Source organism: Ipomoea nil, unplaced genomic scaffold, assembly GCF_001879475.1.
Source record: "Ipomoea nil cultivar Tokyo-kokei standard unplaced genomic scaffold, Asagao_1.1 scaffold1286, whole genome shotgun sequence".
In the NCBI taxonomy this organism is placed as follows: Eukaryota; Viridiplantae; Streptophyta; class Magnoliopsida; order Solanales; family Convolvulaceae; genus Ipomoea; species Ipomoea nil.
Genome location: NW_017617714.1, coordinates 2,087,938 through 2,104,473, shown reverse-complemented (window position 1 = coordinate 2,104,473; position 16,536 = coordinate 2,087,938). Strand labels below are relative to the sequence as shown.

The 16,536-nt window shown below is 32.2% G+C and overlaps 2 protein-coding genes across 2 annotated transcripts; both read right to left on the bottom strand.

Annotated features, from left to right (window-relative positions):
* Positions 1-1,438: 1,438 nt before the first annotated feature.
* LOC109184790 (alcohol dehydrogenase-like 1) lies at positions 1,439-6,506 on the bottom strand. Its single transcript, XM_019334827.1, has 10 exons — positions 6,364-6,506; positions 6,117-6,256; positions 5,969-6,015; positions 4,980-5,305; positions 4,020-4,102; positions 3,573-3,648; positions 3,421-3,485; positions 2,481-2,576; positions 2,012-2,170; positions 1,439-1,707 (listed from the first exon to the last, which is right to left on the bottom strand). The coding sequence occupies exons 1-10, from the start codon at positions 6,416-6,418 to the stop codon at positions 1,582-1,584; spliced, it is 1,173 nt and encodes a 390-aa protein (XP_019190372.1). The 5' UTR covers positions 6,419-6,506; the 3' UTR covers positions 1,439-1,581.
* Positions 6,507-9,631: 3,125 nt separating this feature from the next.
* On the bottom strand, positions 9,632-14,695 carry LOC109184791 (alcohol dehydrogenase-like 1). The gene is made up of 10 exons (XM_019334828.1): positions 14,553-14,695; positions 14,306-14,445; positions 14,158-14,204; positions 13,169-13,494; positions 12,203-12,285; positions 11,764-11,839; positions 11,612-11,676; positions 10,672-10,767; positions 10,203-10,361; positions 9,632-9,900 (listed from the first exon to the last, which is right to left on the bottom strand). The coding sequence occupies exons 1-10, from the start codon at positions 14,605-14,607 to the stop codon at positions 9,775-9,777; spliced, it is 1,173 nt and encodes a 390-aa protein (XP_019190373.1). The 5' UTR covers positions 14,608-14,695; the 3' UTR covers positions 9,632-9,774.
* Positions 14,696-16,536: the final 1,841 nt, after the last annotated feature.

Below are 16,536 nucleotides of genomic sequence, written 5' to 3'. Positions count from 1 at the left end.
GGAGTTATGAATGTACAGTTATGGAGTTATGAATGTACAGTTATGGAGTTATAAATCTACAGTTATGAGATTATGAATCTACAGTTATGGAATTATGAATGTACAGTTATTGATCGAATTATGAACAAAGAGCTCTAACATTATGAATTTACAATTATGAACATATAGTGATAAAATTATGAACATAGAGTTCTAAAATTGTGAACATAGAGCTTCGAAAATTATGAATGTACAATTATGAAGTTATGAATGTACAGTTATGGAGTTATGAATGTACAGTTATAGAGTTATGAACGTACAGTTATGGAGTTATGAATGTACAGTTATTAACATATTGTAATAAAATTATGAACATATACTCCTATAACGAAGCGGTCTGAAATTTTTTTTTTAAAAAAAAAAGAAAAAAAAAAAAGGAGATAACAGTGCATGCTGGACACGGGTCCAACGCATAACGATTGTTTTCAAGGTTTGAAGCGCAGTTTGTGGACCCGAATCCTCAAGCTGGACCAAGCACGAGAGTTCCAAGTCAACCGAATAGTCCAGTTTGAGAGGTCAGAGAAGACACAATCCGAGTTGATATTGATCGAATGGTTGAATAAGTCATATCAACTTCAATTGTTGAGGCTGAACAGTCAACCGATATTCAACCGAGTCATCAGGCCGAGGACGCAACTCATGCAGAAGCCAAGGAAACAACCCGAGAGGTTGAAGAGGCTATTCACCGAATGGTTAGTGATCTCATTGCCCGAGTGGTAGTAGCAGCTGAGCCGTCGCAAGTATCATCTGAGCCTGCTCGAGGGGTTGTAGAACTGAGCAAAGAGGCTGCCAATGTTGTTGAGATATCGAGTAGCTCTCCAACCACTCGAGAGGTAGTGGAACTGAGTGGTGAGTTATCTCGAGGAGTAGAAGTTCTATCAAGCTCACCTCGTTTGCTAACTACTCGAGAAGATGCAGAACCAAGTGGTGAGGCCGAGCATACAACCATTCATGAGGCATAACGATTCGCAACTCCTCATGCTGAATTTGATGAATGAGTGATTGTTGAATTTGATTCTAGCTTAGCCAGTACTGGTGGAAACTGAGAAGTGCTGACTAGTGCGAGCTCAAAGAATCTATAGCCGACCATCACATCCTGATTGTTGAAATAGTTTTTTGACTATAACAAAATTACCAATTTGGTCCCGAGTTAACGGATGTCTAACAACAAAATAAACGGATGACCAAATTGGTTAAGATTTTTAAAGTTGAGGGACTTAATTGGTCAAGAAAAATAGTCAATGACTAAATTGATAATTTCACTATAGTCAAGGGACCATTTCGATAATTAACTCAAAATAATATATATGGTATCAAATCATTAAAACATTCCAAACTTCTGTACCAACTTTAGCCAAAACATAGGGGGGGGGGGGGGGGTGGTGTAAACAAACAGTCATCACTAAGGATATGATGATTGAATTTGTTACTGTGTTACATAAACAAATTAACACGGCATAATTCTCTGTAAATAAAATCTCTGCATTAATTGATTTGAAGAGAGAATTTCAAATTATGTATTGTGTGTGGCTAAAAATAAAATTATGCATTATTATTATCCATCCAGATGATGCAACGCAGAGATTTCTTCTGCTCCAGCAACTCAAATGCTTGCATAATGTCTTCGAATTTGACTTCATGTGTTTTGAAACCCTCCAAATTCAGCTCCTGCATTTATTTATCGTAACCAAAAACGATTTTACTGTCAGACGTGTAATATTTTTTATAAATGTAAAAAAAATTGTTACATTTTAATTAAAAAGTATTTATCCAGATAAATTCGTGACAGTCACACATTAAACGCAGGCTAAAAAAGGACTACTCAAATAATGTCCCATCAGTTACCACCCCCTAACATTCGAGAAATAACAAGTTTTTTTTTTTTTTTTTCACTCGAAGAAACAACAAAATAGCAAAATAAAATGACAACCATATATTTGTCTGATTTGGAATAATGCATTGCGAAACTTACATTTTTCAGATATTTTTCAGCAAGTTCGGGAATATCAGTTTTGGCATTGATTCCTCCAAAATTGCACCCGATAATGGTCTTTTCTGCTAAGAGTTCGTAAGGATTCACACTTATTGGCTTTCCGTGCATTTCTACTCCAAGTATTATTGTATATCCACCCTATAAATTATAACTCAAAAAATTAATTATGTTAATAAACAAGTTTTACATAATTGAAGATAGAGTATCAATTTTAATAATGAAAAACCTGCAAGTAGAGCTGTTAAAACAGGCTTAACTCGCTGAACTAGCCTATCTCGCCACGCCAAAAGAACAAGACGAGCTCTAAAAATCAGAGCTCATATTATAGCGGAATTTTAGCTCGTCCCTATTTAACCCGCCGGTTTAACGGGGCGGGCTTCGTCCTGTCGGTCCGTTTTGATAGCTCTAGCTAGCCGCAAGTATGGTCAAAGGGGATAACAAAAAATACCTGACGTGAGCTTGCGAAAGCATCTTCCATCAAGGATGCTAATCCAATGCACTCGAAGCTATAATCAACGCCTCCATCCGTCATTTTTTTAATGGCCTATATATTTAAGGTAAAGTTTAGATTTGTTTAATTATTAAATTAAAATAACAGAAAAAATTTATAGTTTTTGATCTCTTAATTGTACATTTTTAAATTTAAATCTAATTTTTCTATTTTAATTTGTACAAATATGACTTTTTAATTGCTAAACAAGTTATAAATTTTGTCTATCAATTCATTTAAGACTAAGACATCGAGTTTTGTTTGTACCTAGGGTTATCATTTATTTATTTATTTTATAAATTTTGGTACAAATGGATTTTAACACCTCAATTTATAACCATTTTAACAAATAAGGCAAATTATTATGTCGACCTAGTCTACCTTACAAGGTGGACCCAGGTCCAAATGTTCACAATTTATTTTTTAAAAATTCACAATGTGTATACTACGAACACATAATGTTAACATATATATAATTGATTATATTATTTTGTATTCACAAGTTCCTTTCAAGTACTGCAGTCACACAATATTAACATATTAGGATTTGGTGACTTGTATTATATTAACATAAAAACACAATTTATATTCTAAAAGTTCACAATTTCAATACTAAAAATACACAAATTATACGTCGTTTAGGACCAGGGTCCACGTTGCTAGGTGGACCCTGGTCCATGGTATAACAACTAAACAAATAAAGGACTGTATTAGTAAAAGTTGAAAGGGTGAGTCTAAATTTAACTCGAGAACAATTAAACGACCAAAAATGTAGGGAGTAATCTTTTTTTTAAAAAAATAAAAAATAAAATTATCTTTTTAATTACTATTTTAATATGATTTGGAACAGTTTTACGAAGATGTAAGCATAAATTCAAGAATGAAAGATGCATCTAACCTCCGGTACTGAACTTTCCCCAATAGCTTTTGGATTAATAAAATCTGTAAGTCCAAACTTCTTCCCTACTCATTGAACAAATATAATAATAAATAAATAAATAATTCATTATTTAATATTAATATTTTTAATAAATATTTTGTAACACTTACCAAGTTCAAATTTGTCTGGATTCAAATCAACGCCTATTATTTTTGAAGCTCCCCTTAGCCTTGCACCTTCTGCAACCTATTATAGTTTGAAACCAGTAATTGATGACTAAATTTTATTCTGAATAATAATTGACAATAATAGAGTTCAAAAATTTACTTATAAATAATTAAATTTTTAAACACTAATTTTTTTAACACTATTTTTTTTTTTTTTGAGAATAATTTTTAAACACTAATCACAAATCATTAATTTCATATTTGTGGTGATATTATAAATATAATACGTGTTGTTATTTGTAATAGTTTCTACTAAATTAAAATATAATCGAGATTTGTATATATATATATATATATATATATATATATATATATATATATATATATATATATATATATATATATATATATATATGAAATTATCCAAAACAAAAAAAAAACTCAAATTACCGCAAGTCCTACAGCACCGAGTCCAAAAATTGCAACTGTAGAACCTTTCTCAATCTTTGCAGTTTTCCACGCTGCTCCTACACCTGTATATATATACACCAACATTAATAATTAAATTTAAATTTATGTTTGATGATGGAAAAATAATAAATAAAGTTATTTTAAGTATTGTGTCAGTTAGTTGATGGTTGATTATGCTAGTTGTTTTGATCAGTTGATAATAGTAATAATTTGTTTTAAAGTGTTTGATAAATTAATTATTTATTATCAGTTAAAATAAAATTAAATGGCATGAGTTTATTATTTTATTTATTAAATTATACTTAAATTATTTTTAATTTTAGATAAAAATAAGTTGTTATTGTAATCACTATTGTGGTTGTTATTGTTATTGTTATTGTTGTTATTATTATTATTATTATTATTATTATTATTATTTATTTTTATTAATAATAATTCAATATTAAAATATAAATTTAAAAAATAGTAAATAAAGTTTTTCTAGGTATTTGTTTTGATAAATGAGTGGGATAGTCAGCGATGTTTTTGTATTCATATACAAATTAAAATATAAATAGTTTTTTTTTTAAAAAATAAAAAATCATCACGAATCAATGATGCAATGATAGATACTAAATATCTATAATAATATGTTTAAGGGGCAAAATTGTCAAAATGAATAGGCTGATTGAGATTCCTCTTAAGTCTCTACTCTCTACACCTCTATAATTTAAATTTCTTTTGAATACTATTGACATTATTACACCTCTATAAATTAAATACTCTGGTTATATAGTCTTGACCTAAAGGAAAAAAAAAAAAAAAAAAAAAGAGTAATTAATCCAATTAATGGCAACTACTATGTATTTTTTTTTTTTTTTTTTTTTTTGTGAGAACTACTATGTAATTTGATGATACATTTGTTATCATTCCAAACGAGAAATAAGAGGATATACAGACCTGTAGGAATACAACAGCTAAGCAAGCAGGCCTTGTCAACCGGTAAATCGGGAGTTATCTTCACAATATGAGAGATATCAACAACGGTGTATTCAGAAAAACTTGACACCCATAAATGGTGATAAATGCCTTTTCCATCCTTATCCCTGAATCGGGTTGTTCCATCTCTTGGCATTCCGCCATAATGCTCAACTGGGAATTTAGTACAAACACTGTTTCTTCCGAGTTTGCAATCCTTGCATTCCCCACAGTTCCTTCTGCATACCGGGATTACCATATCCCCAACTTTCACTTCATCAACATTCTCACCTACACTTTCAACCACCCTACCAAAACCCAACTCTGAATTTGTTAGGCATAATAGTGAAAGATATATGCAATATGTATATGTGAATATTTCAGAATTTAATCATGCGTGTTGTGCTGAGGTCGGTGAAGAAGTCAATTAAGTTCAACACCCTGCCTCTTGAAAATGTGATGACTGCATAAAGTTATGCCTTCATTCGCTATTAGCTATAGCTTTTGGTGTAGTAGTAAGCACTTGATCCTTACAAGCGGTATCATAACCAGGTTACGGGTTTGAATCCTAACAAGAGATTGGTAGGTGTTGGGAGAGAGAATTGTTGGGTGGAGGTCATGGCAGGGATTCAAGCCCTAACAATATATAGATTGGCAGGTGCTGGGAGAGAGAATTGTGGGGCGGAGGTCAGAGAAGGGTCATGGCAGGGGTTCGAGCCTCAACAAGTGCCACGAGGAAGAATTGTTGGGCAGAGCCCGATGAAAGATCATGACAGGGGTTCGAGTCCCAACAAGTACTAGGCCGGTGAAAGGCCCTAGTAGGGTTCGAGCCCCAACAACCATACTTTCATAGTAGGGATTTGAGTCCCAGCAAGACTGACACTTGCTGAGAGGTGAATTATGGGTGGATGGTCAATGGTAAGTGCTTCATCCTTAGAATGCTATAAGCAAGTACTACTCATCATTCTTACCCAGCTGCTTCATGGCCCAGAATTCTTGGAAATAATGAAGCTGGCCCCTGATTAATCAACCATATATGCATAACTCCATTAATAATATAATTCAACTTTAAGTAATCTTAAACAAGATCGAGCTGCTAGTAAGAACAATTAGACTTACAAGATCTAACTTCCACAAAGTGCAATCAGTATGGCAGAGAGATGTGCAGAGAATCTTAACACGAACCTCCCAAGCCTTGGGAGGATCCACTTCGATCTCTTCTATCACAAGTGCCTCTCCAGGCCCTCTACATACAGCACCTGAAACCAAAATTTCTTTCTTTTTCAGTAATTCACAGTTCTAATTTTTAACACCAACAATAATAAGGCAAATGAAATTTAATTTCTTAGACAAATATCAAACCAACCTTTGCATTTGATGGGTTTTCCTATAGTCTCTGATGCACTGTTGTTGGACTCCATCACACTCACAGATTAGATAGATAGATAGATTGATTGATTCTTTCTCTCTTTCTTTCACTTCCCAAGAATATGTTGGGTTTGATTCGGAGTCTTTATATATATATATATATATATATATATATATATATATATATATATATATATAGTGACAAGCAAGTGTAGCAATCTTGAATAGCATATGATATGATATCACACTTTCTCATTTGATGGCTTTTACTCTGGTAGTCAAACTTGGCTCCTTACACTGAACACACACATTCTCTCCAACACAGTATTATATAATTTTAAATATATTTATTCTTTTAAATATATAATGACATACACCCACACACGTGCATTATTTTTTTTAGTTAACTGGCTAAGTGCTAGATGCTATTCTATTGCCCGACTAACACTTACTGTAAGCATGATTTTGATGATGTTAATTTATGTAAGAAAAGGAATTAAACTTCTGATAGATAACACTTGGTACCTGAACTATCTTAGTTAGTGTACGGGAGATCATCTTAGGAAAGCATATTCAGAATCTACTAAGGACATCCTCAATAGTTGAGATTTTGGTGTGATTTTGAGGAGTTTTTGTAGGTGTAATTATGAAAAAGAAGATTGATAGAAGAGAAAAAAGAAAGAAAAAAAACAATAGTATTTCTGACATTATGCAACATATTTCTGACATAATTCTTGTTTTGTAGGTGAAAGATTCAGTTCAAATTTGACCTTCTCATTTGTTAAAAAGTAATCCAGGTGAATTTTACTGTTCTAAAATTAAGGAATGAACCCCTATTAGGATCGCTGTAACAGTAATATCATCTACATGTCACTAATTAAGAGGATATATATTTGTCCAATGTGAAAAGAGCTCTTGGGTACTTCCTTCAAAGGATCCTGACACCAAGATATGTTAAAGACAATATACAACCCTATTAAATTAAGGCATAGTATATTGTCATTAAAAAACTAACAAAATTCTCAAAAAGAAGAGTATACAATGGCAAACACGTGCAAGTTGCAACAAACTTGACAGCTTAATATAGCCAAATATTGGCGGGCTAGCATTTTTTTATATCGGAGAAATATTCTAACACATACTAGTGCTTATTGGGCTGACAAAATTGACTTCCAACTCATTCGCACACCATGCATGATTACAATCACAATTGTTATATTGTGGAATCGTGCAAGATGGACACGATTCTACAATCGTTATGCTATGGACCCGTGTCTAGCATGCATGCTGGACACAGGTAACAGTGCCATTAGGCACTGTTATCTTCTTCTTCTTCTTTCCTTTTTTTTTTTTTTTTTTTTTTTTTTTTTTTTTAATTTCGGACCGGAGTAAATTTCAATTTTGGTCATATGACTATAGATGTTTTGTTAATTTGAGTCTCTGACTTTCAAAAGTGTTAATTTAGTACCTTAACTATGTAATTTTTGTCAATTTTAGTCACTCCGGCAAAATTGCCGGCCAAATTTCGCCGAAAAATTTTAATAATTAAAATAATAAGGGTATTTTGGTCGTTTCATGCCTCTTTTCATCTTCTCCGGCGAGTCCATCACTTTCTCTCCCATTTCTGGCGTTCTTTCTCCATGTAAACCCTATCTTTAATATCATCAAGCATCCTTTCCCCATCATCTTAGTTCATTTCATTCGTCGAAAACGGGAGAGGAATGGCTGGACTCGCCTGGGATGAAGAAAAGAGACGTGAAATGATCAAAATATTCTCATTATTTTAATAATTAAAATTTTCCGGCGAAATTTGACCGGTAATTTGACCGGAGTGACCAAAATCGACAAAAAATTACATAGTTAAGGTACTAAATTGACACTTTTAAAAGTCAGGGACTGAAATTAACAAGACCCCTATAGTCATAGGACCAAAATTGAAATTTCCTCTTTCAGACTGCTTCGTTATAGGAGTATATGTTCATAATTTTATTACTATATGTTCAGAATTGTAAGTTCATAATGTCAGAGTTCTATGTTCATAATTCCGTAACTGTACATTCATACTTTCATAACTGTACATTCATACTTTCATAACTGTACATTCATAATTCCGTAACTGTACATTCATAATTCAATAACTGTAACTTCATAATTTTCGAAACTCTATGTTCATAATTTTATCACTATATGTTCATATTGTAAGTTCATAATGTCAGAGCTCTGTGTTCATAATTGCATAACTGTACATTCATAATTCCGTTAACTGTACATTCATAATTCCGTAACTGTACATTCATAATTCAATAACTGTAAAATCATAATTTTCGAAGCTCCATGTTCACAATTTTAGAGCTCTATGTTCATAATTTTATCACTATATGTTCATAATTGTAAGTTCATAATGTCAGAGTTGTGTTTATAATTTTATAACTTACATTCATAATGTCATAACTGTACATTCATAATGCCATAACTGTACATTCATAATCCCATAACTGTACATTCATAATGGCACAAACGAATAACGCCGTTAACACCGTTAACGACGAGACAAAATCAATTTTTTTTTAACTGGAATGACACGTTTTTCAGCTGAGCCGTCGCAAGTATCATCTGAGCCTGCTCGAGGGGTTGTAGAACTGAGCAAAGAGGCTGCCAATGTTGTTGAGATATCGAGTAGCTCTCCAACCACTCGAGAGGTAGTGGAACTGAGTGGTGAGTTATCTCGAGGAGTAGAAGTTCTATCAAGCTCACCTCGTTTGCTAACTACTCGAGAAGATGCAGAACCAAGTGGTGAGGCCGAGCATACAACCATTCATGAGGCATAACGATTCGCAACTCCTCATGCTGAATTTGATGAATGAGTGATTGTTGAATTTGATTCTAGCTTAGCCAGTACTGGTGGAAACTGAGAAGTGCTGACTAGTGCGAGCTCAAAGAATCTATAGCCGACCATCACATCCTGATTGTTGAAATAGTTTTTTGACTATAACAAAATTACCAATTTGGTCCCGAGTTAACGGATGTCTAACAACAAAATAAACGGATGACCAAATTGGTTAAGATTTTTAAAGTTGAGGGACTTAATTGGTCAAGAAAAATAGTCAATGACTAAATTGATAATTTTACTATAGTCAAGGGACCATTTCGATAATTAACTCAAAATAATATATATGGTATCAAATCATTAAAACATTCCAAACTTCTGTACCAACTTTAGCCAAAACATAGGGGGGGGGGGGGGGGGTGGTGTAAACAAACAGTCATCACTAAGGATATGATGATTGAATTTGTTACTGTGTTACATAAACAAATTAACACGGCATAATTCTCTGTAAATAAAATCTCTGCATTAATTGATTTGAAGAGAGAATTTCAAATTATGTATTGTGTGTGGCTAAAAATAAAATTATGCATTATTATTATCCATCCAGATGATGCAACGCAGAGATTTCTTCTGCTCCAGCAACTCAAATGCTTGCATAATGTCTTCGAATTTGACTTCATGTGTTTTGAAACCCTCCAAATTCAGCTCCTGCATTTATTTATCGTAACCAAAAACGATTTTACTGTCAGACGTGTAATATTTTTTATAAATGTAAAAAAAATTGTTACATTTTAATTAAAAAGTATTTATCCAGATAAATTCGTGACAGTCACACATTAAACGCAGGCTAAAAAAGGACTACTCAAATAATGTCCCATCAGTTACCACCCCCTAACATTCGAGAAATAACAAGTTTTTTTTTTTTTTTCACTCGAAGAAACAACAAAATAGCAAAATAAAATGACAACCATATATTTGTCTGATTTGGAATAATGCATTGCGAAACTTACATTTTTCAGATATTTTTCAGCAAGTTCGGGAATATCAGTTTTGGCATTGATTCCTCCAAAATTGCACCCGATAATGGTCTTTTCTGCTAAGAGTTCGTAAGGATTCACACTTATTGGCTTTCCGTGCATTTCTACTCCAAGTATTATTGTATATCCACCCTATAAATTATAACTCAAAAAATTAATTATGTTAATAAACAAGTTTTACATAATTGAAGATAGAGTATCAATTTTAATAATGAAAAACCTGCAAGTAGAGCTGTTAAAACAGGCTTAACTCGCTGAACTAGCCTATCTCGCCACGCCAAAAGAACAAGACGAGCTCTAAAAATCAGAGCTCATATTATAGCGGAATTTTAGCTCGTCCCTATTTAACCCGCCGGTTTAACGGGGCGGGCTTCGTCCTGTCGGTCCGTTTTGATAGCTCTAGCTAGCCGCAAGTATGGTCAAAGGGGATAACAAAAAATACCTGACGTGAGCTTGCGAAAGCATCTTCCATCAAGGATGCTAATCCAATGCACTCGAAGCTATAATCAACGCCTCCATCCGTCATTTTTTTAATGGCCTATATATTTAAGGTAAAGTTTAGATTTGTTTAATTATTAAATTAAAATAACAGAAAAAATTTATAGTTTTTGATCTCTTAATTGTACATTTTTAAATTTAAATCTAATTTTTCTATTTTAATTTGTACAAATATGACTTTTTAATTGCTAAACAAGTTATAAATTTTGTCTATCAATTCATTTAAGACTAAGACATCGAGTTTTGTTTGTACCTAGGGTTATCATTTATTTATTTATTTTATAAATTTTGGTACAAATGGATTTTAACACCTCAATTTATAACCATTTTAACAAATAAGGCAAATTATTATGTCGACCTAGTCTACCTTACAAGGTGGACCCAGGTCCAAATGTTCACAATTTATTTTTTAAAAATTCACAATGTGTATACTACGAACACATAATGTTAACATATATATAATTGATTATATTATTTTGTATTCACAAGTTCCTTTCAAGTACTGCAGTCACACAATATTAACATATTAGGATTTGGTGACTTGTATTATATTAACATAAAAACACAATTTATATTCTAAAAGTTCACAATTTCAATACTAAAAATACACAAATTATACGTCGTTTAGGACCAGGGTCCACGTTGCTAGGTGGACCCTGGTCCATGGTATAACAACTAAACAAATAAAGGACTGTATTAGTAAAAGTTGAAAGGGTGAGTCTAAATTTAACTCGAGAACAATTAAACGACCAAAAATGTAGGGAGTAATCTTTTTTTTAAAAAAATAAAAAATAAAATTATCTTTTTAATTACTATTTTAATATGATTTGGAACAGTTTTACGAAGATGTAAGCATAAATTCAAGAATGAAAGATGCATCTAACCTCCGGTACTGAACTTTCCCCAATAGCTTTTGGATTAATAAAATCTGTAAGTCCAAACTTCTTCCCTACTCATTGAACAAATATAATAATAAATAAATAAATAATTCATTATTTAATATTAATATTTTTAATAAATATTTTGTAACACTTACCAAGTTCAAATTTGTCTGGATTCAAATCAACGCCTATTATTTTTGAAGCTCCCCTTAGCCTTGCACCTTCTGCAACCTATTATAGTTTGAAACCAGTAATTGATGACTAAATTTTATTCTGAATAATAATTGACAATAATAGAGTTCAAAAATTTACTTATAAATAATTAAATTTTTAAACACTAATTTTTTTAACACTATTTTTTTTTTTTTTGAGAATAATTTTTAAACACTAATCACAAATCATTAATTTCATATTTGTGGTGATATTATAAATATAATACGTGTTGTTATTTGTAATAGTTTCTACTAAATTAAAATATAATCGAGATTTGTATATATATATATATATATATATATATATATATATATATATATATATATATATATATATATATATATATGAAATTATCCAAAACAAAAAAAAAACTCAAATTACCGCAAGTCCTACAGCACCGAGTCCAAAAATTGCAACTGTAGAACCTTTCTCAATCTTTGCAGTTTTCCACGCTGCTCCTACACCTGTATATATATACACCAACATTAATAATTAAATTTAAATTTATGTTTGATGATGGAAAAATAATAAATAAAGTTATTTTAAGTATTGTGTCAGTTAGTTGATGGTTGATTATGCTAGTTGTTTTGATCAGTTGATAATAGTAATAATTTGTTTTAAAGTGTTTGATAAATTAATTATTTATTATCAGTTAAAATAAAATTAAATGGCATGAGTTTATTATTTTATTTATTAAATTATACTTAAATTATTTTTAATTTTAGATAAAAATAAGTTGTTATTGTAATCACTATTGTGGTTGTTATTGTTATTGTTATTGTTGTTATTATTATTATTATTATTATTATTATTATTATTATTTATTTTTATTAATAATAATTCAATATTAAAATATAAATTTAAAAAATAGTAAATAAAGTTTTTCTAGGTATTTGTTTTGATAAATGAGTGGGATAGTCAGCGATGTTTTTGTATTCATATACAAATTAAAATATAAATAGTTTTTTTTTAAAAAATAAAAAATCATCACGAATCAATGATGCAATGATAGATACTAAATATCTATAATAATATGTTTAAGGGGCAAAATTGTCAAAATGAATAGGCTGATTGAGATTCCTCTTAAGTCTCTACTCTCTACACCTCTATAATTTAAATTTCTTTTGAATACTATTGACATTATTACACCTCTATAAATTAAATACTCTGGTTATATAGTCTTGACCTAAAGGAAAAAAAAAAAAAAAAAAAAAAGAGTAATTAATCCAATTAATGGCAACTACTATGTATTTTTTTTTTTTTTTTTTTTTTTTTTGTGAGAACTACTATGTAATTTGATGATACATTTGTTATCATTCCAAACGAGAAATAAGAGGATATACAGACCTGTAGGAATACAACAGCTAAGCAAGCAGGCCTTGTCAACCGGTAAATCGGGAGTTATCTTCACAATATGAGAGATATCAACAACGGTGTATTCAGAAAAACTTGACACCCATAAATGGTGATAAATGCCTTTTCCATCCTTATCCCTGAATCGGGTTGTTCCATCTCTTGGCATTCCGCCATAATGCTCAACTGGGAATTTAGTACAAACACTGTTTCTTCCGAGTTTGCAATCCTTGCATTCCCCACAGTTCCTTCTGCATACCGGGATTACCATATCCCCAACTTTCACTTCATCAACATTCTCACCTACACTTTCAACCACCCTACCAAAACCCAACTCTGAATTTGTTAGGCATAATAGTGAAAGATATATGCAATATGTATATGTGAATATTTCAGAATTTAATCATGCGTGTTGTGCTGAGGTCGGTGAAGAAGTCAATTAAGTTCAACACCCTGCCTCTTGAAAATGTGATGACTGCATAAAGTTATGCCTTCATTCGCTATTAGCTATAGCTTTTGGTGTAGTAGTAAGCACTTGATCCTTACAAGCGGTATCATAACCAGGTTACGGGTTTGAATCCTAACAAGAGATTGGTAGGTGTTGGGAGAGAGAATTGTTGGGTGGAGGTCATGGCAGGGATTCAAGCCCTAACAATATATAGATTGGCAGGTGCTGGGAGAGAGAATTGTGGGGCGGAGGTCAGAGAAGGGTCATGGCAGGGGTTCGAGCCTCAACAAGTGCCACGAGGAAGAATTGTTGGGCAGAGCCCGATGAAAGATCATGACAGGGGTTCGAGTCCCAACAAGTACTAGGCCGGTGAAAGGCCCTGGTAGGGTTCGAGCCCCAACAACCATACTTTCATAGTAGGGATTTGAGTCCCAGCAAGACTGACACTTGCTGAGAGGTGAATTATGGGTGGATGGTCAATGGTAAGTGCTTCATCCTTAGAATGCTATAAGCAAGTACTACTCATCATTCTTACCCAGCTGCTTCATGGCCCAGAATTCTTGGAAATAATGAAGCTGGCCCCTGATTAATCAACCATATATGCATAACTCCATCAATAATATAATTCAACTTTAAGTAATCTTAAACAAGATCGAGCTGCTAGTAAGAACAATTAGACTTACAAGATCTAACTTCCACAAAGTGCAATCAGTATGGCAGAGAGATGTGCAGAGAATCTTAACACGAACCTCCCAAGCCTTGGGAGGATCCACTTCGATCTCTTCTATCACAAGTGCCTCTCCAGGCCCTCTACATACAGCACCTGAAACCAAAATTTCTTTCTTTTTCAGTAATTCACAGTTCTAATTTTTAACACCAACAATAATAAGGCAAATGAAATTTAATTTCTTAGACAAATATCAAACCAACCTTTGCATTTGATGGGTTTTCCTATAGTCTCTGATGCACTGTTGTTGGACTCCATCACACTCACAGATTAGATAGATAGATAGATTGATTGATTCTTTCTCTCTTTCTTTCACTTCCCAAGAATATGTTGGGTTTGATTCGGAGTCTTTATATATATATATATATATATATATATATATATATATATATATATATATATATAGTGACAAGCAAGTGTAGCAATCTTGAATAGCATATGATATGATATCACACTTTCTCATTTGATGGCTTTTACTCTGGTAGTCAAACTTGGCTCCTTACACTGAACACACACATTCTCTCCAACACAGTATTATATAATTTTAAATATATTTATTCTTTTAAATATATAATGACATACACCCACACACGTGCATTATTTTTTTTAGTTAACTGGCTAAGTGCTAGATGCTATTCTATTGCCCGACTAACACTTACTGTAAGCATGATTTTGATGATGTTAATTTATGTAAGAAAAGGAATTAAACTTCTGATAGATAACACTTGGTACCTGAACTATCTTAGTTAGTGTACGGGAGATCATCTTAGGAAAGCATATTCAGAATCTACTAAGGACATCCTCAATAGTTGAGATTTTGGTGTGATTTTGAGGAGTTTTTGTAGGTGTAATTATGAAAAAGAAGATTGATAGAAGAGAAAAAAGAAAGAAAAAAAACAATAGTATTTCTGACATTATGCAACATATTTCTGACATAATTCTTGTTTTGTAGGTGAAAGATTCAGTTCAAATTTGACCTTCTCATTTGTTAAAAAGTAATCCAGGTGAATTTTACTGTTCTAAAATTAAGGAATGAACCCCTATTAGGATCGCTGTAACAGTAATATCATCTACATGTCACTAATTAAGAGGATATATATTTGTCCAATGTGAAAAGAGCTCTTGGGTACTTCCTTCAAAGGATCCTGACACCAAGATATGTTAAAGACAATATACAACCCTATTAAATTAAGGCATAGTATATTGTCATTAAAAAACTAACAAAATTCTCAAAAAGAAGAGTATACAATGGCAAACACGTGCAAGTTGCAACAAACTTGACAGCTTAATATAGCCAAATATTGGCGGGCTAGCATTTTTTTATATCGGAGAAATATTCTAACACATACTAGTGCTTATTGGGCTGACAAAATTGACTTCCAACTCATTCGCACACCATGCATGATTACAATCACAATTGTTATATTGTGGAATCGTGCAAGATGGACACGATTCTACAATCGTTATGCTATGGACCCGTGTCTAGCATGCATGCTGGACACAGGTAACAGTGCCATTAGGCACTGTTATCTTCTTCTTCTTCTTTCTTTTTTTTTTTTTTTTTTTTTTTTTTTTTTTTTTTTTTAATTTCGGACCGGAGTAAATTTCAATTTTGGTCATATGACTATAGATGTTTTGTTAATTTGAGTCTCTGACTTTCAAAAGTGTTAATTTAGTACCTTAACTATGTAATTTTTGTCAATTTTAGTCACTCCGGCAAAATTGCCGGCCAAATTTCGCCGAAAAATTTTAATAATTAAAATAATAAGGGTATTTTGGTCGTTTCATGCCTCTTTTCATCTTCTCCGGCGAGTCCATCACTTTCTCTCCCATTTCTGGCGTTCTTTCTCCATGTAAACCCTATCTTTAATATCATCAAGCATCCTTTCCCCATCATCTTAGTTCATTTCATTCGTCGAAAACGGGAGAGGAATGGCTGGACTCGCCTGGGATGAAGAAAAGAGACGTGAAATGATCAAAATATTCTCATTATTTTAATAATTAAAATTTTCCGGCGAAATTTGACCGGTAATTTGACCGGAGTGACCAAAATCGACAAAAAATTACATAGTTAAGGTACTAAATTGACACTTTTAAAAGTCAGGGACTGAAATTAACAAGACCCCTATAGTCATAGGACCAAAATTGAAATTTCCTCTTTCAGACTGCTTCGTTATAGGAGTATAT

Bases quoted from the DNA above. Each gene is read 5' to 3' on its own strand.
- LOC109184790 (XM_019334827.1), bottom strand. From the start codon at position 6,418: ATGGAGTCCAACAACAGTGCATCAGAGACTATAGGAAAACCCATCAAA. The intron at 6,257-6,363 runs GTTGGTTTGATA...TTTTGGTTTCAG, and splicing joins AAAACCCATCAAATGCAAAG to GTGCTGTATGTAGAGGGCCT. The intron at 4,103-4,979 runs GTCTGTATATCC...ATATATATACAG, and splicing joins TAGCTGTTGTATTCCTACAG to GTGTAGGAGCAGCGTGGAAA.
- LOC109184791 (XM_019334828.1), bottom strand. From the start codon at position 14,607: ATGGAGTCCAACAACAGTGCATCAGAGACTATAGGAAAACCCATCAAA. The intron at 14,205-14,305 runs GTAAGTCTAATT...TTGATTAATCAG, and splicing joins CTTTGTGGAAGTTAGATCTT to GGGCCAGCTTCATTATTTCC. The intron at 9,901-10,202 runs GTAAGTTTCGCA...AAATAAATGCAG, and splicing joins CTGAAAAATATCTGAAAAAT to GAGCTGAATTTGGAGGGTTT.